Here is a 20,501-nt window from a genome sequence, read left to right on the forward strand (position 1 = left end):
GGGAAGGAGATGAGGACACAGGGCTTTGAGAGCCGTGGGGAGGGTGTGGATTTTCTACTGGGGCTGAAAATCCTGGGAAGGTTAGGAACAAAGAAGCAACAGGCTCAGGGTGAATCTTGTGATAATCTATAGATTCCGAGACAGGACCAGCACACAGGGACTCAGATGACAAGTTCAACCCAGGCTGTTCCCTCCACAGGCTGTTCCCACCTTAGCCTGTTCCCTCCCCAGGCTGTTTCCACCTGAGCCTGTTCCCACCCCAGGCTGCTCCCCGCCCCAGGCTGCTCCCTAACTAGACCCAGCAGCCTCTGCCTCTGGCCTCACCCCTCCTGTAGCTGGGCTAGACCTGGTCAGCACCTCTTAGAAACTCCCTGACTGTTTTCCCCTTGTGGCTGAGGACCGGACCTCTGACCAGGCCCCTCCAACAGCAGGGCTCACACGTTTCCCGAAGCTCTGCCAGCCGACTCAGGTCTCTCCTAAGATTGGTGAAGGAGTTCTCACTCGTCCAAAAGCCCTGATCACACTTGAATCCACGCTTCCTCTCACCATCTCCATCTCCAAACCAGGAGCTCTGGTGAGCATGCTCCCAGCTCTGACTCCATTCCCAGCAACCCGGAAAGTGCGTGACCAAAGCAGCCACACCCGCCAAGGAGCACCCTAGGGGGCGTTGCGCGTCTAGTGTATACAAGGCTCTGGCCGGCACAAAAAATCCCCAAATAGTATTTCCAGAATAAAATACAGAACCTGAGCCCGGTCCCAAGTTTTAGGTTGGGAGCCTCCCTGGGGGTGGGGTCAGGACCACTCCCCAGGGTACTTAAGTGATCCCCCAAAAGAAAAACACGTGGTCCCCCTTTCTTCCTCCGGGGGTCGCTTCCCGTTTTCCCCTCGGGGCCACCCGAGAGCGCAGATCTCCCATTAAACCTGGATATTTCTTAATTCTGCTTGTTTTGATTTGGCTTGATTGGGAATTTTTCCGTTGTCAGAGAGCTCGTTTAGGAAATATTCCTAACACCAAGGCCCTTCCCTGAGCCCCAGCCTCGACTTATCTCTGAGACCCTCCCCATACTTTCCCCTGGGCCCCGTCCCAAGCTTCCCCCCCCCAGCTCTCCCCTGGGCTCCGCCCCCGACTTTTCTCTGAGCCCCGCCCAGCTCCATCCCTGAGACCCACCCCGACTTTTCCCGGGCCTCGCCCCCAGGCCTTCTACTGAAAATGGGGAAGGCTCTCTATAATGGTGAGTATTATAGTGAGTCTTAGAATGATCAGATCGGGGCGTAAAGTAGAGAGAGGCTCAGTTCCGCTGGTGTGACCCGGACGGTCCAAAGCGGGGAGGAGCCTTGTCCTGCGCCCAGACCACGGCTCAGCTGACCACCAGGCTCAGCCGCTGTCTGTTCTCGCCCTTCCCCACCCGTGGGCCTGCTCTGGCCGAGGCTGCGTGTCAGGCCTCAGTTTCCCCACTTTACTCTGGAAAGAGCGGCAGAGGACTGAGTCGCCGCCTGGTCCCCACCGACCGCACCCTTCCCGGAAGGCCCGCTGCGGTCAGCACTGGACAGCTCCCTGCCATCCTGAGTCCCAGAAATGGGGAGTGTGCCCAGCTCGTGGCGCCCATAACCCTGCGTTCAAATCTCAGCATCCAGTGACCATGAGTGAGGGACAGGTTGTGGTCCTAGCGCCTCAAAAGCTTTTTGTTTTGCTTTGTTTTGTTTTGAAGTGTAGGATTGAGGAGATGCCTGCCTGAGTTCAGTACCAGGGGGCCACAGGCTGAAAGGATAGAACCAGCTCTTGATATTTGTCCTCTGACCTCTATCTGTGGACTGTGTAAGGGGTAAGCTCCCCACAAATAAACTGATAAAAATTAAATGCAATAAAACCACCACCACACACACACACACACACACACACACACACACACACTGAGCTCAGGGAAGCTGGGTGCTGGTTCTGGTGAGAGTTCTGTGAAGCTCGGGGTCCCCTGGAAATAAACCTGCACAGGGTCTTGCTCATGACATCTCATTGCCTCCCCAGCGAGTCCCGGAGCCCGTGGATTCTGGAACAGCCCCCGCCAGCGCCCTAGGTGGAGGTATGATCCGGAGACCTTTCTCAGGGACCCTGCTGCTGCCCCCTCTGTCCAGCCGCCTCGCGTCCTCAGGGGAGGCAGAGTCTGATGCCCATGTGGTTTTCACCATCGGAACTCGAGGGATCGAGAGAAGCCAGGGCCCAACTCAGAGCAGGTGAGGAGCCAGTTGTGCCCAAGGAGGCAAAGTGTGCTGCCTGAGCCCTCATGGTTAGCTTGGGACAGGAGGTGAATGCCCACATTATTCCGGGGACACTCTGGGCTGGGAAAGAGGTGGCCATGCTCAGGTTGGCCACGGCTGTCTAGACGGTGCCAGAGAAAGACTTGCCTAGCAGGTGGAGCAGAAGCTGCCAGATCAGTTTTTCTGGAAGGGCCCAGGGACATAGGCAGGGGATGGACACCCCAAGACCTGGGGAGGGGGTGCTACAATTGGCACCAGTTTGACCATATTGGTATTTTAAAAAATCTCCAAACCAGGTGGGCATTGTTGCTCAGGTCTTGAGAGACTGAGCAGGAAAATGGTGAGTCCTGTCCAGTTTGGCCTACAGTCTTCAAAAATATATAAATAAAAGAATCTCTGGAGCCGGGCGGTGGTGGCGCATGCCTTTAATCCCAGCACTTGGGAGGCAGAGGCAGGCGGATCTCTGTGAGTTCGAGATCAGCCTGGTCTACAGAGCTAGTTCCAGGATAGGCTCCAAAGCCACAGAGAAACCCTGTCTCGAAAAACAAAAAACAACAACAACAACAAAAAAAAAAAAGAATCTCTGGGCCGGCAAAGATGGCTCAGTGGGTAAAGGTGCTGACCTACAAGCCTGACAATCTGAGTTTGATCCCTAAGACTCACACAGTGGAAGGGAGAGAGCCAACTCTCACAACTTGCCCTCTGACTTATTCATGTGAGCTACGGCATGCATGTGTGCCTACTGCCCCAGAAGTGACATCAATAGACAAATGCCACTTTTTATTTAAAAATTTAGAGCCCTTCTTAATTAGGGTTTTATTGTTGTGAGGAACACCATGACCAAAAGTAACCTGGGGGGAAATGGCTTACACTTCCACATCACTGTTCCTCATCAAAGGAAGTCAGGACAGGAACTCAAATGGAAGGAGCTGATGCAGAGGCCATGGAGGGAGATGCTTGCTGGCTTGTTCCTCCTGGCTCACTCGGCTGGTTCCCCCCGCAGGCTTGCCTACAGTCAGCTCTTATGGGGGCTCTTTCTCAGCTGAGGGTCCCTCCTCTCTGTTGACTTCAGATCATGTCAAGATGACAAAGTGCTGGGCTGGAGAGATGGCTCAGTGGTTAAGAGCACTGCCTGCTCTCCCAAAGGTCCTGAGTTCAATTCCCGCCAACCACATGGTGGCTCACAGCCATCTGGAATGAGGTCTGGTGTCCTCTTCTGGCCTGCAGACATACACACAGACAGAACATTGTATACATAATAAATAAATAAATATTTTTAAAAAAAGATGACAAAGTGCTGTAGGCCTGGGGATAGATTTTGGATGATAAAGGGCTATAACTTAAACCAGGTGTGATGACATTTGGGAGGGGAGTGGAGGCAGGAGGATCAAGAGTACAAGGTCAGCCTCACTTCAGGGGCTGCTGGGTAGAACTGACATTCAGGCTGGGGTGGAAACAGACTCAGGATTGGGCTCAGCTGAGTCTGGGTGGGGGCACCCGTGTGTGGCCTATCATGGTGGCCCCCAGTGAAGGTGGGAGTGTCATGGTGGCTTTGAGAGCTCTGTGGTCACATGTAATATCTGTTTTCATCTTTGCAGTGAGGCCAAGGGGCATGGGAATCATGCTTAACCCCCCACTTCCCAAGATAGAAAATCTTGAGCAACTTAGCACTGTTACCTGGGATAGGATGGAAGGAAAGACTGAGGGACCAAGTGATGGTCAAAACCTTCAGGAGAAAGCCGGGCAGTGGTGGCGCACGCCTTTAATCCCAGCACCACTCGGAGGCTACAGAGAAACCCTGTCTCGAAACAACTAAAAAAAAGAAAAACCTTCAGGAGAGTCTGGGAGGTGGTGGTGCATGGCTTTAATCACATCACCACGAGGCAGAGGCAAGAGGATCTCTGTGAGTCTGAGGCCAGCCTGGCCGAGTTAGAAAGTGAGATACTGTCTCAGTCACTGTTCTGTTGCTGTGTAGACACCATGACCGAGGTGACTCAGAAAAGAAAACATTTATTATCTGGTTTATAGTCTAGGGTAGTCCACAGCCATCACAGTGAGGAGCACCATCATGGTGAGGAGCACGGTGGTAGCTGGCAGGCAGGCCTGGTGCTGGGGCAGTAGTTGAGAGCGCACATCTGATCCTCAAGCAGGAGGCAAACAGATAAAGGCTGCGCCTGGCCTGGGCTTTTTGTTTGTTTCTTTTGTTTACTTTTGTGAGACAGTTGTCTCACTATGTTGCCCTGGCTTTCCTGAAACTCTCTGTAGAACAGTCTGGTCTTGAACTCACAAAGATCCATCTGCCTCTGTCTCCCAAGTCCTGGGACTAAGGCATGCACCACCATGCCAGGTTGGCCTGGGCTTTTGAAATCTCAAAGCTTACTTCAGTGATTTAGCTCCTCCAAGGCCACACCTCCTAATCCTTCCTAAGCAACTCCACCAGCTGGGGACCAAGCACTCAAGCATGGGATCCCCATGAAGACCAACCATTCTCATTCCAACCACGCACCAAAACTCAACCAAAGGAGAGAGAAAGAAGGAGGGGGGGGGGAAGAGAGAGGGAGAGAAAGGGAGAGAGAGAGAGAGAATATTCCCTCAAGCCTACAGAACACCTGGCACACAGTGAACTTAGTCCTTTGAGGAATTTTATTTGAGAGAGACAGAGAGAGGGAGGGGGGAGAGAGAGAGAGAGAGAGAGAGAGAGAGAGAGAGAGAGAGAGAGAGAGTGCACAGCATGGCAGAGATTGTCTTTCTTTCACCATGTGGGTCTCAGGGACCAAGGTCAGGTTCTCAGTCTTTGTGGTAAGTGCCTGCATAGACTGCACCTCCTGGCTGACTCCCTGTGTCTTGGGTCTGGGGAAGGAGCAGAGCTGGAGATGGTTTCCTTGTCACATCCCCTCATAACAGCTCCCGAGGCCTGTTCCTGCCAGTTCCTTCCCAGCACAGTGCCCTCGGGAGACCCCCTCAGGCCTGAGGCATGGCACTGCCCTGGCCATCTCCTGCTCCACACTCAGCCCAATGTGCTGCCTACACACTTACACTTCTGTTATTAGGGTGGGAACTGTCCTCGCTGCTCTCCGCCACTCTCCGGGAAATTCCCCCTGAGATTAGGAGGGGTGGTGAGTGGGAATGGGAGGCTGAGGCCAGGCAGGAATCCTGGTTACAAGGTGGAGCCCTGGGGTGTCTTGGGGCCAATGAGATCTCGTGTCCTGTCGAGGATCTGGGCACCGTGGGGCTATAAAGACCCGGGTGTCTGCCATGTCCTGTTGGCTGCCCTGAGAGCGCAGGCAAGGTGGGTCTTCATTTAACTCTTTAACCCCAGGGTGGGGACACGCTTAGAGTTCTTAGCACTGGCTTCCCCTCTGGCCTCTGCCTTCAGTGCCTGGGATCTCTGGCCTGTGACCTTGTGTGCACACGTCTGGACGGTGTGTGTGTGTGTGTGTGTGTGTGTGTGTGTGTGTGTGTGTGTAGGGGGGGGTGGAGGTACCTCCAATTTTGCCGTCTTTCTGGGACCCCTCTTCCGACGGCTGGGGCTGGACCTGCAAGCCTGCCTCTCTGAGTATGCTGACGAGCCTGCGGTGTGTCTCCAGGGAACGGACCCTGAATCGAGGCTTCTTGCTCAAGAGGCCAGGAGCTTCCGTGACCGGTGGGGGTAGCTTCAGATCTGAGTCCTGTGATCTTTCCTGCCTGGCTTCAGCACCGCGGAGAGGGAGGCTCCTTGGGGTAGGATCCCGGCTCTGGACACAGCCCCTCCCGGGGCCACCCACGGTCTCTCTTTCCTTTCCTTGGTTTTGGGGGGCCGCGCATGGAGACCCTGGGTGTCAGCCGCGCAGGAGTCCCACGGCCCCCGAAGCATTTGTGGAGGCAGCCACGGCGCCCCATCCGCATCCAGCGGCGCTTCCACTCGGACCCGGAGCCCAGCGAGTGGTCTATGCTCCTGAAGTCCTGGCGCTCGTGGCCCAGCTCCTTCCACCGCCGGTAGGTGGGAGGGCGGAGCCTGACTGAGAAGGCGGGACATGGGGCGGGACCTGTTTGAGGAGATGACATCTATTGTGGGGGAGGGGTCTGGAGCTAGTTGGCGAGACTAACACGAATGGGCACGTGTCACGGTTTGCGTGGGGGCGGGAATCAAGCAGCCTAGCTGCTATTAGAAAGTGGGCGGAGCCTGGAGGGGATGGGTGGCGCCTGCCTGGGTGGGCGTAGTCGGCGTTGGGAAGGGACACGTTGGGTGAGGGAAGGTCCTGGTCTTTAGGAAGGCAGGGTCGGTCGGCAGGGTCGGTCGGCAGGGTCGGTTGAGGGGAAAGGACACTGGAAGAGATGGGACGGGGTGTAAGTGGGCGTGGTCTGCAGAGGACTGCGGGTTGAGGGTGTTGTTGAGTCCCGATGGTGTGGAGAGGTGTGCCTTGGTTGGGTGTAGAAGAATCCTGATCTCTCCACCAGAGGTAGTGCAGGGGTGGGACCTGAGGTTTGTGGGCTGGGCCAGTGAACCGGGTCTGAGCTGAGCAGCGCCTACTAGCGGTGGAGTGTCCGGGCTCCTCGGCAGGCGGGGCAGGGGCGCGGCCTGGAGGTGATGAAGCCCAGTCTGGAGGACTGTGGGTCCAGTGTCTTCTGGGGGAGGGGATGGGCAGGGCTGAGCACCTGCTGCTGGGCTGGCGTGGTGCAGAAGGGTCCGGGCTACTCCTGCGGACTACATGGGAAGCCTTTGGTATTAGAAGTGCACTTTGGAGGAAAAGCTGTGTCTAAGCGAAGTGGCCTTGGATGAGTGACTCAGGGTGCCCCGTGCCATGGGCCCCCGGTGTTCTGTGGCACCTGCAGGTGACAGTCTGAACAGTGGCCCACCGCAGGCGATGGTCCGCTGCCAGGCTCCAATCGTCTGTGTCTTTATTGGTCCCCACTCAAGTGTATCACAGCAGTTATGTATGGGCTGAGTTTCGTTTTGGGCGGCATTGGTGTGTCAGCAGCTAGGTGGGGCTGTCCTAGCCAGTCCTCTGCCGGGCTTCAGCGGAGGGGGCTGCTTTAGAATGTTCACAAGTGTTCAGGAGGCCTTGCAAACTCTTCTCGGCATCCAGGTGGCCCTTAGGCTGCTAAGGAAAGACAGAACCCAAACCGTGGTGCTGGGAAGCAGTTCACTATGGCTTGCCGCTTGCCCCCATCCTTGCGGGCCAGAACACAGTCCTTACACTTAAGAAGGATTAGGGAGCTATATGGTAGGGGGAGTCTCATGCCTTTAATCCCAGCACTCCAGATGTAGAGAAGCAGGCAGATCTCTGAGTGGACGCCAGCCTGGTCTACAGAGTTCCAGGGCAGCCTGGACTACATAGGAAGACCTTGTTTTAGAAAAGAAGGAAGAGTGGAGGTGGACCTGGAGAGATGGCTCAGCAGTGTCTCCTGTGGCAATCTGATATTAACCCCCATCTAATTTTAAAAGTATTAAGAATAAACTATAGTCAGGCATAGTGACGCACAACTTTAATCCCAGCATTTGAGAGGCAGAAGCAGGCAGATCTCCCGGAGTCTGAGGCCAGCCTGGGCTACAGAGTGAGTTCCAGGACAGCTGGGACTATGCAGAGAAACCCTGTTTTGAAAAAACAAAGCAAGAATAAATTACAAAATGAAAGGAGGAGGACCCGAGGCTGTGGCTGCGTTGGCAGCTCGCTCGCCTGCCACACTGGCAGCCCTGGGTTCCCACACCCGCCCTCCGGGCACTCCTAGCTGGAGGACCACCATCTACAGCTGCATAGCCAGTGTGAGGCCAGCCTGGGCTATGGGAAACCCTGTCTAAGAAGGGAAAGAAACAGAGTGAAGCTCATGGACTCCTGCTTCTAGAACAAGACATATGGGATAAGAGACTCCAATGGGGCACTGCAGTGTCCCCGGAGGACAGTGTGTGTCTGTGTATGGGTGTCTCCAACTGTGGCTGTGTCCCCAGGGCCAGGCAGTCACCGAGTCCTTGGTGGGTCTGGGGAGAGGCCTTTGGACAGAATGAGCTCCCAAGATGAAGCTCAGCCAAGGGAACCTAGGCCACATCACTGCCCTCCTGGGCACTGTTGTGCTCCTGGGCCACCCAGCATCACAGCCTGCAACCTGCCTGGAGCATCCTGGGTCCTTCAGCGCAGAGGACTGGGTCTGTGCCCCCAGTTGACCCTGCAGAGCCTGCCCCACCCTCTCCAGTGACTATGATTTTCCATTTTCAAGAAAGAACAAACACATTTCCTTTGGGCCTCCTCTGATGCGGGGAGGGGAGACCCCACGTGTCTCCCCTGCTTCACCCCATGGAAGTCAAGCTCAGGGCTGGAGACGGATGATCTGACTCCTAGGCTGAGCCTCCTCACACCAGCCGTGGATGGAGCAGGTGTAGGTAGGTCAGGACACCTTGTTCAGAAAGTATTTACGAAGCACCTTCTGTTTACCAGGTGTGACTTGAGAACCTATAAAGATGGCCACTCAGGTGGCTTTGTGGGAGTCCCGGGGTGGGAGTCGGTCAGGAAGATGGAGGACGTGAGGTGGTGTGGAGCAGGGGAAGGGGTGCCCTGCCCCGAGAGAGGAGAGGAGCTTTCCTAACACCTACTGTCGAGGGTATGGCCGAAAGCAAGGCAGACCTGGGGCAGCAGATGGAGGAGAGGCTGGAGCCCAGGAGGCAGAGAGGACCCGGCAGAGGCTGGCTGCAGAGATGATTCCAGCTGAGGTGGACGGAGGCCATAGGAGGCCCTGGCAGACAGGTGGCTCCGCCCTGTCTCTGGGCCTCCTGGTAACAGAAAAGAGCTCTCCTGGGGGAAAGAGGATTCAAATAGAAAGCAATGAAGGCCATGGGGTGACCAGAGACTTCTGGGTGCTCCCTGAGGTCACACAGCAATGTAGGTACAGGCCAGGATGAGGGTTGTGGCCTAGCTGGACTGAAGCCCTTGAAGCTCATGGGTGCCAGACTTTGAATGTCCAGTCCAGTCTTTGTGGCTTCTACTCTGTGGACATTTCTCTGTATTAAAAGCTACTAATGACACATGACTGTTGGGGCCATTAATGAAACACAAATTTGACTGAATGAAGCAGTCATAGTACAGCCATTAATAAAATAACATTAGGCTGGAAGAGGCTCAGACACGAGCATCCACTGACCTAGGCCACTGTGAACTCATGCTGCCAAGTGACCCAACCTCTCCACCCCTGCCAGCATTTTGGCACTACAAAGATCACATTATTGTCTTCACTTTCTATTTTACATGATTTTGAGGGTGGAACTGAATCCCTCTGGGACCACAGTGATCTTTCCTCAGGCCTGGAGTGATGTCAGGACTTCCTGGGCCCTGCCTGGTGACCTCTGCTCCCTAGAGAATAGCCATAATTAGCTGTGGTCCGGCAGCCACTTTCTCATCACCAACTCTGAAGTCTGTTCCCAGCAGGTGTCAGGTTGGGGATTGGCGGGTTGGAAGGACCTCCTGGCCTGCCGTCTGAGCCCCCCAGGTGGCTGTGTGACCCATCTGTACAGTGGACATATCTCAGCTCCAGCCGTGGTCACTTAGGTCCCCACTGAAGTCTTGCTCCAAATCCATGGACCTTAGATCCCCCCAGGGTGACTGGAAGCCTGGGTGTCACCTTTCTTGGGACATGCAGGGCAAGGCCTGGGCTGCAGGGCATGTCCCCCACCTCAGCCTGCCCATTGGGCATTCCTGGTCTTTCCTTTGCCTGTGACGTGAGTGAGCCTCAGTTTCCCCTTTTGTCAATTGCGACTAGACCCTGTGACTCCTGGAGACTGCACAGATCCTGTTTCCCGGACCATGGGGTCCTTCTGCTGGTGGGGTGGGGACATCTGGAGCAGCCCTGGCAGAAGGCCCTGCCGGCGGATGTTTGTCAGGGAGACACAGCCTAGCTATTGAAATGGTCCAGACGCGGGGCCTGGGGATTGTCAGAGCCGATGGGGTCATGTAGGGACCTGGGGGCTGGAGCTTCACTGCAGCGCGGCTGCTCACCATCCATGGAAGGTCGGTGCCTTGCACGGTGCCTCAGTTTCCCCCACCTGGCAAAGGATTTGTCATTCCTGTTTCGATCTCTGGGGCGTCCTAACCCACGAATTGATCTGGATCACTGTGGGCTGTGGCGACCCTACCTCAGGGATTTCTCTCCTATGAAGGACATCCTCCCGTCTCCCACATGACTTTTTTGAGACAGAGTCTCTCTTTAAAGTCCGGGTGCACTTGGATTCCGCGGGTGTCACAGCGATGGAATGCCAGGTGTTACTCTGAGGGACTTTCAGACCGACACCGGCACCAACCCTTAACCAGGGCTTGGTCATATACATCTATCTTTCCAGCACTCGGGAGGCTGAGGCACGAGGATTGGTATGAGTTTGCAATCTGCCTGGGCTGCAGAGTGAGTTCAAAGTCAGCTTGGGCTACCTGAGGCCCTGTCTAAAAAAATAAAATAAATAAACAAATAATCCATTAAATAAAATAAATAAATATATAATTAAAATAGACTTAGAGAGTAGAGTCGCGGGTATGCTGTGCCTCAGTTTCCCCCAGAGGCCACGGTGGGAGACGCATAGCGATGGGCGGGGCCTGGCCCTCTGCTCTGTCCTCGGCTCCGCCCCGGAGCGTCTAAAAAGGCCCTGATTCCCTGGTCCTGCCTCAGCCCCGCCATGCAGGGCCCCGCGGTGCCTGGCTCCCCCAGGGGGTCCCCACGCGGCTCCCCCGCGCTCTTCAGGAAGTTGCCGATGAACCAGAGCATCCGCCTGCAGCGCCGCTTCACAGTGGCCCATCCGCTTTGGTGAGGCGAGCGTCCAGGACAAGGAGGTGGGGGGACAAGCAGAAGTAGCGGCAGCCACCACGTTGGGCTCAGGCGTCGATTCGCCCGCGTCCCTCCTCTCTGCCCTGCCTCTGCCTCTCTCAGTTGGTGCCTGTCTGTCTGTCTGTCTGTCTGTCTGTCTGTCTGTCTGTCTGTCTCTGTCCGCTCCATTTACCACTTCGACGCACGCTGAGGGAGGGAACCAACCCACTGTGTCCCGACCCGGCCGACCTAGGGCGCAAAGGGGGCGCCGAACCGAAGTCCCAGCCCTCGGCGACCACACGGGACGCTGATAGATCTCTTCGGGGTCGAGGCTGGGGGTCGGATGAGGGCTTCTGCGGCAGGGGTGAAGTTCCCAGGTTCCTTTCCGGGTTCGAATTCCGGCCTGTGCTAAGGAGTTGTGACCTCGTGGGCTGCGCATTTATTAACTCAGAGTCAAGGAGACTCGGGGTGCATTGTCACCAGGCCTGTGCATTAATTTCGCGGGGACTGCTTGCCGGCTGAGTGCAACACCAGAGACGGGTGGTCCCGCACCCAGGTCACACAGCCATTTAGTGACAGCTGGGAGGTGTGTGATCTGGGGGAGGAGCGGTCCTGTTCCGGACCACGAGCCACCAACCCTCTCTAGGATGTGAAGGGAGTGGCCTGTCTGGTACCCAAAAGTGAGCCTGAGGACCGATGGCAGGTCCTCAGCAGGTTGGACCTGAACGTGGGTCAGTGCCTCAGTTTACCCATCTGGCCTACCCGCCGGTGCCGTTCCCACAGTCAGAACACAGACCGGCGAGGTGCTGTTCGCGTCATGGAACTGTCGCCTGACCCCGCCAACCTCGGCTAAGTTTAGAGCAGAAACAAAACCAGCTTCTCAGCCCCAAGGAATAGCAAGCCAGTCCTTAACCCTCCGAGTCCAAAGGGTGGTTTCGAACCCAGCACCCTGCAGTTGCCCCTGCCTCTATTTTTTCAGTCGTCCCAGGGTGGGACTGGGAAAGGGTTTTCCATCCTCAGGCATTGGGATGGCGAGCTTGGGGAGCTCATGGGGACCCCGGGGCGCCCTGGGCCTGGAGACACTGAACTGACGGAGCCCCGCCCATCGTGGCTTCACGAAGCCTGACTGTGCCTTGCCCTGAAAAGCCCCCGAGGGAATCTGGCGGAAAGGACGGCAGCTGAGCGAGGCCGGACTAGACCGAGGATGCACGAATCCACCCGAACTCGTCCAAACCTCGTCGGATGAATGGAGTCGAGGTCATCTGGCCAACTGGCCAGGACCCTGACCGAATGACCTTTGGGTCACCGCGGACGATCCCGTGACCGCATCCCAAGTTCGCCACCTCCCTGCTGCTCCCCGTTTCTGCCACACACACCTCTTTTTAAACGTTTATGTATTTTATGAGTGTTTCGGCTGAATGTGTGTGAGCACCACGTGCGTGGGAAGCCAGAAGAGGGCTTCGGATCCCCTGAGGATGGAGTCACAGTTGTGAGCCATCATGTGGGAAGCGAACCCCAGTCCTCTGCAGAGCAGCCCGAGTTCTTAACGGCTGAGCCGGCTCTCCCGCACCCCACACCCCTTCTGACATCTAACCCCACGAAGAGGAGCACAGACCGACCTGACCTCGGGGTCCCGGGCTTGTAGAAGCTGGAGGCCTCGACAGGGGGCGCGGCCGGCGGATGGGCGGGGCCTGGTGGGCGGGGCCGTTCGCCCTCGGCTCGCTTAGGCTCGCCTCAGTGGTCCCATCGTTGGCGGTGGGCGGGTGCAGGGCTCCAGGGAGGGTGCCACAGTGGACCGACCCCTCAGCTCCCTGACGTTACCTCTCTGTTCCTGCCTTCAGCTTCGACCTGGAAAATGGGCTCGCGAGCTGCAGAGGCCCCTTGGATCCTCAATCTGGCCGCGTCCTCCAGCCTCCTGGCCAGCAAGGCCAGCGGCGCGAGTCCTTCCTGTACCGCTCCGACAGTGACCATGAACCTTCATCGAAGGCTGTGTCCCGGAACTCCTCGGTGGCCAGTGATCTGTGAGGCCCCTTCCTACTTTTAGAAAACTCTTAGCAAATTCTTCCAGGAACCCCCAAGTGAGGTTTTGGAGCTTTGAAGTAGGAGTTTCCCAGAGTGTTTACTGTTAACATCCAGCATATAGCGAATACCAATGATCTGTTGGGGACAGCGTGGTACATTGATCCATGAACAGTAAGGTCAATCAGCTGCAGCTCACAAATACTTTTATTTTTTTTTAATTTTCGAGACGGACAAATACTTTTATTTGAGCTCCCTAGTAGCTGTGACGAGAAGGGAGTTACTTCTGTCCTGACTCTTAGACCCCTACTGTCATTAGGACTCAGTTTCCCCATTTTAGATGTGGATAATATGCTGGGGATTGGTTGGAGAGGTTATAGTTTTCTCTGGGAGAGCCAGAACCTGAAGGCCCGAGTCAGGAATCTTTAGAGGGGGGCTCTCTGAAGCCAGCGGATGTCCTCACTGGTGGCCTTCCTGCAGACATGGAGAAGACATGATTGTCACGCCCTTCGCACAGGTGGGTGTCCCCATTGCCCTCTAGCCGCGAACACGCAGGGGGACCTGGGTGGCCTCTTACAGCTGAGCACCTTGATCACCACAGGTTCTGGCCAGTCTCAGAACGGTCCGCAGCAACGTGGCCACCCTTGCCCATAACCCAGGCAGCGCCACCAGGTGAGAGTGTGGCGGAGGAACAGGACCTGAAGGTGTGGGGTGCTTTGGGTGCTTGAGGTGCGGGGGTGGGGAGAATGGGGGTTTGGGTGGGTCTGGAGAGCCTGGAGAGATGGGCCCTCTCTGACGTCCCTGTCTGCGCAGGCAGCCACTCTTGGGGACCCCTCCGTGTAGCAGCCAGCTGGCCGCCCCCACAGGTATGCACCCTCACTTCCACCCCGACGGCAGCTGTTGGAGTCTCTCTGTTCATCGTAAGCTGCCTTCCCCCCAAACCCACTTTTACGCGGAGTCCGAGTCCGTTCCCTGCCATTCTCCCGCCCACGTTACAGGTTAGAGAGGGCTGTGGGCTTGTCTGGGTCTCACAGCACTTGCGGGAGCTGTGGAACTGTGGCCCGGGGCTCCAAGGGTTGGGGTGAGGAGGTGGAGTGGCACAGGCTCTTTACCGGGGGTCCCTCCCTGACCCGCCTGGCCTCCAGAGGACGCTGGGCTGCAGCTGGCGCAGGAGACGCTGGAGGAGATGGACTGGTGCCTGGAGCAGTTGGAGACACTGCAGACGCGGCGCTCGGTGGGAGAGATGGCGTCCAACAAGGTGAGGACCCAGCACCCCTGCTCATCCCCCTCCCTGCTCATCCTCCTCTCTGATCGCCTCCTCCCTGCCACCCTTCCTGCTCCACAGTTCAAGCGCATGCTCAACCGCGAGTTGACCCATCTGTCGGAAACCAGCCGCTCAGGGAACCAGGTGTCGGAGTACATCTCCCAGACCTTCCTGGGTGAGCCGCCTGGGCAACCTCCTAAGGGAGGACAAGCAGACACCATTACAACCCTTCTATAGAGGAGACGGAGATCTCACCCAACACAGTTGGTCAGGGACGAAGGAAAGTGATGAACAGGGACACTTTCGGGAGGACAGGACATGGCAGGTAGCGTTCTGAAGCATGAGTAGGAGTTTGGGGAACTTGTGACTCAAGTCACAAAGGAAGCCTGCTGATGAGCTGCTGACCGAGGGAACAGATGGGCCTGGGATCCGGTTAGAACCAGAACTTGAGCATGGCAGGCTCAGCAGCGGTGAGAGTGAGCCACCCGCCCCCTGCAGACCAGCCGGCGGAGGTGGAGCTTCCCAGGCTGCCCACTGAGGACACGCGGCCCATGTCCCGGATCAGTGCCCTGCGCGGGCCCCGCCCCGCCAGCCTCCCCACAACTGCCGTCCCCCGCTTCGGGGTCCAGACAGATCAGGAGGCGCAGCTGGCTAAGGTCGGTCTCCCCAGAGCTATGGGCCTCAGTTTCCCTCCCTGGACACTGGGCAGCCAGCGACAGTGGAGCCGCTGACGCTGCCTGGTCACTCGTAGGAACTTGAAGACACCAACAAGTGGGGACTTGATGTGTTCAAAGTGGCTGAGCTGAGCGGGAACCGGCCGCTCACAGCCGTCATGTTCAGCGTCTTCCAGGTGCCTCCCCGGGACGTTCGGTCCTCAGTTCTTCCCTGAAGCACGAGTGGGGCCATTTAAACGGGGCGTTGAAGGACGAATAGGAATTTACTGGGCTTAATGGCTATTTTAGTCAAGGCACAGCGCTGTTCTGGCCCTGAAAAGACCTAGATCGGAACAGCGGGTTCCCGATCCGTGTTGGGGGACAAAGAATTATGGGACATTGGAGGATGGATAGGAGTGGGGTGAGCTGAGCTGGAGCACAAAGGCAAGGCCCTGAGCGGGGTCTGTGTCACACCAGGAACGGGACCTGCTCAAGACGTTCCAGATTCCGGCGGACACGCTGCTGACGTTCCTGCTCACGCTGGAGGCTCACTACCACGCTGACGTGGCCTACCACAACAGTGTGCATGCCGCGGACGTGGCCCAGTCCGTGCACGTGTTGCTGGGCACCCCTGCCCTGGAGGTAACATGCCCGGCTGAGGACAGTGGGTGAGCGCAGGGGAGAGTGCCACCCTCGGCCCTGACGCCCTGGACCTGCCCAGGCTGTGTTCACAGATCTGGAAGTCTTGGCGGCTATCTTTGCATGCGCTATCCACGACGTGGACCACCCGGGCGTCTCCAATCAGTTTCTCATCAACACCAGTGAGTGAGGTGACCATAGACAGCTGCTCAAGACAGCCCGGGCCACCCTAGCGCGCAGACTCAGAGGCGTGTCCGGGGCTTGGATGGCTTTCTGCATGAAGGGGCATTAGAGTTTGGGCTTCACCGCATACTTAGGAGTTGACTAGTGGCGTCCCCACCCCAGCTGTCTTTGGGTGGAGTGGGGTCCCGAGGCCTTGGCTGTTCCCATAGACTCGGAGCTGGCGCTGATGTACAATGACATGTCGGTGTTGGAGAACCATCACCTGGCGGTGGGCTTCAAGCTCTTGCAGGCAGAAAACTGCGACATTTTCCGGAACCTCAGCGCCAAGCAGAGACTGAGTCTGCGCAGGATGGTCATAGACATGGTGATGTCACGGCTCGGGGCGGGGCCTCTTTCGCACAGCGTGCTGACAGGCACGGGTTCACGCTGGCCTACTTGGTTTTATCCTACCTGGTGGGTTGTCGGGCTCGGGCTTTCGTATCTCCTCTATAAATTCAACAGGCTTTATTAGGCGCCTGTTGTGTACGTCTCCCGAGGATTTTCCTTTGTTATTGTTTATATTTTTGGAATTCATGATCCCCCTGCCTCCACTTCTGTGCCCACAGAAAGGTGGCTTCAGCTGACAGCTGTGCCAGGGCGTCTCTGGGGTCTGACGGCCCCGGGGCCAGTGTCCCTGGCCTGGGTGACCCCCCCCCCGCGTGTGTCTGTGGGCACACCCCTGGTGGCCCCAGAGTTTTAGAGCCCAGATTGGATCCCGCCTCAGCTCTCAACCCAGCCACAGCTTTGCTCCGTGCTCCGCTGCGCACAGTGCACTTCTCAGCCTCCTGCACGGGGGACACTGAGGAACGGAGGTCTCAGAAGTGCAGCATCCACTACTTCATGTGCCCCAGGTGCTAGCCACAGACATGTCTAAACACATGAGCCTCCTGGCCGAGCTCAAGACCATGGTGGAGATGAAGAAGGTGACCAGCCTCGGGGTCCTGCTCCTGGACAACTACTCCGACCGTATCCAGGTGTGGGAGTGGGCCAGAGCCTCAGTTTCCCCCTTTAGTTTCTGAGACAGAGTCTCACTCTGTAATCCAGGCAGCCTGGGAACTCGCCATCCTCACCGTCTTCTTGCATCGGCCTTCAGAGTGCTGGGATTAAATGCACACATGCACACGCACACACACATGCACAGACATATATGCACACACACGCACGCACGCACACACATCCATTTTCTAATTGGTGCATTTATGAAGCGCTAACTGTTTACATTGCTGGAACTACCTGGTGTGATGCCTGTGTCTTAGCCACTCCTCCCAGGCCTCAGTTTTCCCACCTGGAAGATGGGTGCCCTGGGCACTGATTTTAGGGATATAGTAAGGTGGGGGTGTGGCCAGGCCATCTTGAGCCCCCACCCTACCCTCTGCAGGTCCTACAGAGCCTGGTGCACTGCGCCGACCTCAGCAACCCCACCAAACCTCTGCCGCTCTACCGCCAGTGGACTGACCGCATCATGGCCGAGTTTTTCCAGCAGGGTGACCGTGAACGCGAGTTGGGCCTGGACATCAGCCCCATGTGTGACAAGCACACTGCCTCTGTGGAGAAGTCCCAGGTGTGTGTGCTGGGGTTTCGCCCAGCTGGAGGGTGGGAGACGGGAAGACCTGGTTGACTGTGACCCCATGACCGTCCTTGCCTGATGGGGTCTGTGCTCCACCACTGGGTGGACAGGGATTCTCTGTGTAGCCCTGACTGTCCTGGAACTCACTCTGTAGACAGGATGGCCTTGAACACAGATCTGCCTATCTCTGCCTCCCGAGTGCTTGGATAAGGCATATGCCACCATCACCTGGCTAGGGCAGATTCTGGATCTGGTGTTTTGAAGACAGCCTGGCATAGAACTCACTGGCTTGAGATCAGCCTGCCCCAGTTTCCTGAGTGTTGGACCAGAATAAGTTCTCTCAAGAGGGTTTTGAAGGATGACTAGGAGTTGAGCAATGAGTGGTCCAGGCAGAGGACACCATGCAGGTGACTGTGAGACTGGGCTGATACTGGGGTTCACTGAGACTCACCTGCCCCTTCTGCGGTCACCCTAAGGTGGGATTCATTGACTACATCGCCCATCCGCTGTGGGAAACATGGGCTGACCTGGTGCACCCCGATGCTCAGGAGCTGTTGGATACGTTGGAAGACAACAGACAGTGGTATCAGAGTCGGATACCATGCAGCCCCACTCACGCCGTGGGCCAAGAGCACTGTGGTCCTGACAGATTCCAGTTTGAGCTAACGCTGGAGGAAGCTGAGGAGGAGGAGGAGGAAGGACTGGCCCAGCACTGAGCATCCAGTCCTCAGAGTCACCCAGCACTTAGCTTCTGTCCTCCAAGACCAGCCTGGAGCACAGGGTAGACCCGACAAGATTTTGGGCTAGCCTAGCATGGACCATGAAGTCACAGTCACGCCCTTTGGGTGCCTATGGACGCTGGTGACTTCTGAAGTGATTTCTGGCCGTGTCAGCTTCTCTTTTCACCTGTCAAAGTACACAGCCGAAATTTACACATAGACAAATCTTGGGTTCCATTTGGAAGCCTGCGGCTGGGGTCCACTATGACCTCAGGCTTGGATGGAATGGAATTGGCATCTGGGTGGCACCTCCTCTTGCCTCTCTGTCCCGCTTCCGTCGGCTTTGGTTGGCTTCGGTCGGCTAGGGCTGGGGCTCTCTGTGGTTTCCGTTTGTTTGTTTGTTTAGCTTCTTTTCGACGCTGAAGATGGAAACCTGGGGTCCCACGTGCTCTGTGAGCAGAGTGGCCCCAGCCCCAACATCACCATTTGCGTCCTTTGATGTCAATAGGTGTCCGGCCTCCAACCGTCCAATCACAGACCTTTACTGAGTCCCCCAGGGAGAATCCCTTTGTAAATAGAGACAAGGAGCAGCCCCCACTGAAGTCTAGTGTCTTCTGACGCTAGAGACTGTGCCAGACTCTTCGTGGATACTGAGAGGCAGGTGGCCCTCTGAGAAGAACCCGCAGGCCTCCGACTCCCTATGGTTTGTTCACACAGCCATTGATACAGCTGGTAGGGGTCCTCCCTGTAGTAACCTGGGGATCAAACCAGTGTGGAGGGTCTCAGCATACTCAACTGTGGGTCCCCAGAGTCAGGAGGAGGAGGGGGAGGGTTTTATGTGAGTACAAGAGAGCTGGGACGTGGCTCTGGGGTGGAGCCCCTACCTAGGATCCTCCAGTGAGGGGCTGGGGGCGTGGCTCTGGGGTGGAGCCCCTGCCTAGGATCCTCCAGTGAGGGGCTGGGGGCGTGGCTCTGGGATGGAGCCCCTGCCTAGGATCCTCCAGTGAGGGGCTGGGGGCGTGGCTCCGGCTTAGTACAGCTTTAGCGTGTGGGAAGACCTTCGTTTCAGTTCCAGCACTGTAAACATAGAATAGACCTTGTCAGGGCCATTCACTTGTAGGGCAGCTGAGTCACAAGCCACCCCTCATGCCTTCTCAAAGCTTCCATGCACAGAATGGGCACTGAACACGGGCGTCTTCTGGGTACTGTATGACTACCATGTAACTGCTTCCCTGTTTACCGTTCTTTTCTGGCTTTTAAGTGCACCTGCTGCCTGTTCTGACGTCCAGCTCAATGAGCAGAGGACACCGAAGTGACTTTTTTGCTTCTGCCTCCCAAGTGCTTGGCTGGGGTGACAGGAATGCGTCACAGGGCCTTCCCCCTTCCCTGTTCCCTCTGGGAAGGTGCCAGGGTGGCAGGGCAGCCAACGGTGGCAGGCGACTTCCTCGGTAGACATCATGCCTCCAGCTCTTTATCCCCTGGGGGTACACATGGAAGGCTTCCCTCCTCCAGATGTTTTAGGGGCTACCCTTAGAGATTTCCTGTTAAAGTAGTATGTGTTCTCTGAGGGGGAATTTGGAAATCACACAAAAGTATAAATAAAATAAATTATTGGGCCGGGCGGTGGTGGCGCACGCCTTTAATCCCAGCACTTGGGAGGCAGAGGCAGGTGGATCTCTGGGAGTTCGAGGCCAGCCCGGTCTACAAGAGCTAGTTCCGGGACAGGCACCAAAAGCTACAGGGAAACCCTGTCTCGAAAAGCCAAAAATAAATAAATAAATAAATAAATAAATAAATAAATAAATAAATAAAATAAAATAAATTATTGGGCCAGCAAGAAGGTTCAGCAAGCCAAGACATTTGCTCCCAAGCCCCACGATGTGAGCTCAGTCCCCAGGACTCTGTGGTGAAAGAGAGAACCAGCTTCCGCAGGGTGTCCTCTGACCCCCCCAGCTTCCGCAGGGTGTCCTCTGACCCCCCAGCTTCTGCAGGGTGTCCTCTGACACCGCCCCCTGTGTCCCGCAAATAAATGAGTGTAACTTAAAAGATGTGATAGCCTGGGCGGTGGTGGCGCACGCCTTTAATCCCAGCACTCGGGAGGCAGAGGCTCGAGGCCAACCTGGTCTACAAGAGCGAGTTCCAGGACAGGCTCCAAAGCTACAAAGAAATCCTGTCTCGAAAAAAAAAATACTCACGCTGTTTCCCTCTGCCTGTCCTTTCATTTTCCATTTCACACACACTCACCACATACACTCACCACACACACTCACCACACACACACTCACCACACACACTCACCACACACACTCACCACACACACACTCACCACACACACTCATCACACACACTCACCACATACACTCACACACACACTCACACACTCACCACACACACTCACCACACACACT

At 56.4% G+C, this 20,501-nt stretch overlaps 1 protein-coding gene across 1 annotated transcript; it reads left to right on the top strand.

The window, feature by feature from the left end:
• Positions 1 to 5,762: 5,762 nt before the first annotated feature.
• Pde4c (phosphodiesterase 4C) lies at positions 5,763 to 19,000 on the top strand. The gene is made up of 15 exons (XM_026777779.1): positions 5,763 to 6,228; positions 12,852 to 13,031; positions 13,510 to 13,546; positions 13,631 to 13,701; positions 13,843 to 13,895; positions 14,175 to 14,287; positions 14,375 to 14,468; positions 14,792 to 14,949; positions 15,045 to 15,143; positions 15,424 to 15,588; positions 15,668 to 15,767; positions 15,978 to 16,132; positions 16,659 to 16,781; positions 17,186 to 17,368; positions 17,851 to 19,000. Exons 1-15 carry the CDS (start codon positions 6,056 to 6,058, stop codon positions 18,088 to 18,090), a joined length of 1,944 nt encoding a protein of 647 aa, XP_026633580.1. The 5' UTR covers positions 5,763 to 6,055; the 3' UTR covers positions 18,091 to 19,000.
• The last annotated feature ends 1,501 nt before the right edge of the window (positions 19,001 to 20,501 follow it).

Source organism: Microtus ochrogaster, unplaced genomic scaffold (genome assembly GCF_000317375.1).
Source record: "Microtus ochrogaster isolate Prairie Vole_2 unplaced genomic scaffold, MicOch1.0 UNK81, whole genome shotgun sequence".
Taxonomy (NCBI): Eukaryota; Metazoa; Chordata; class Mammalia; order Rodentia; family Cricetidae; genus Microtus; species Microtus ochrogaster.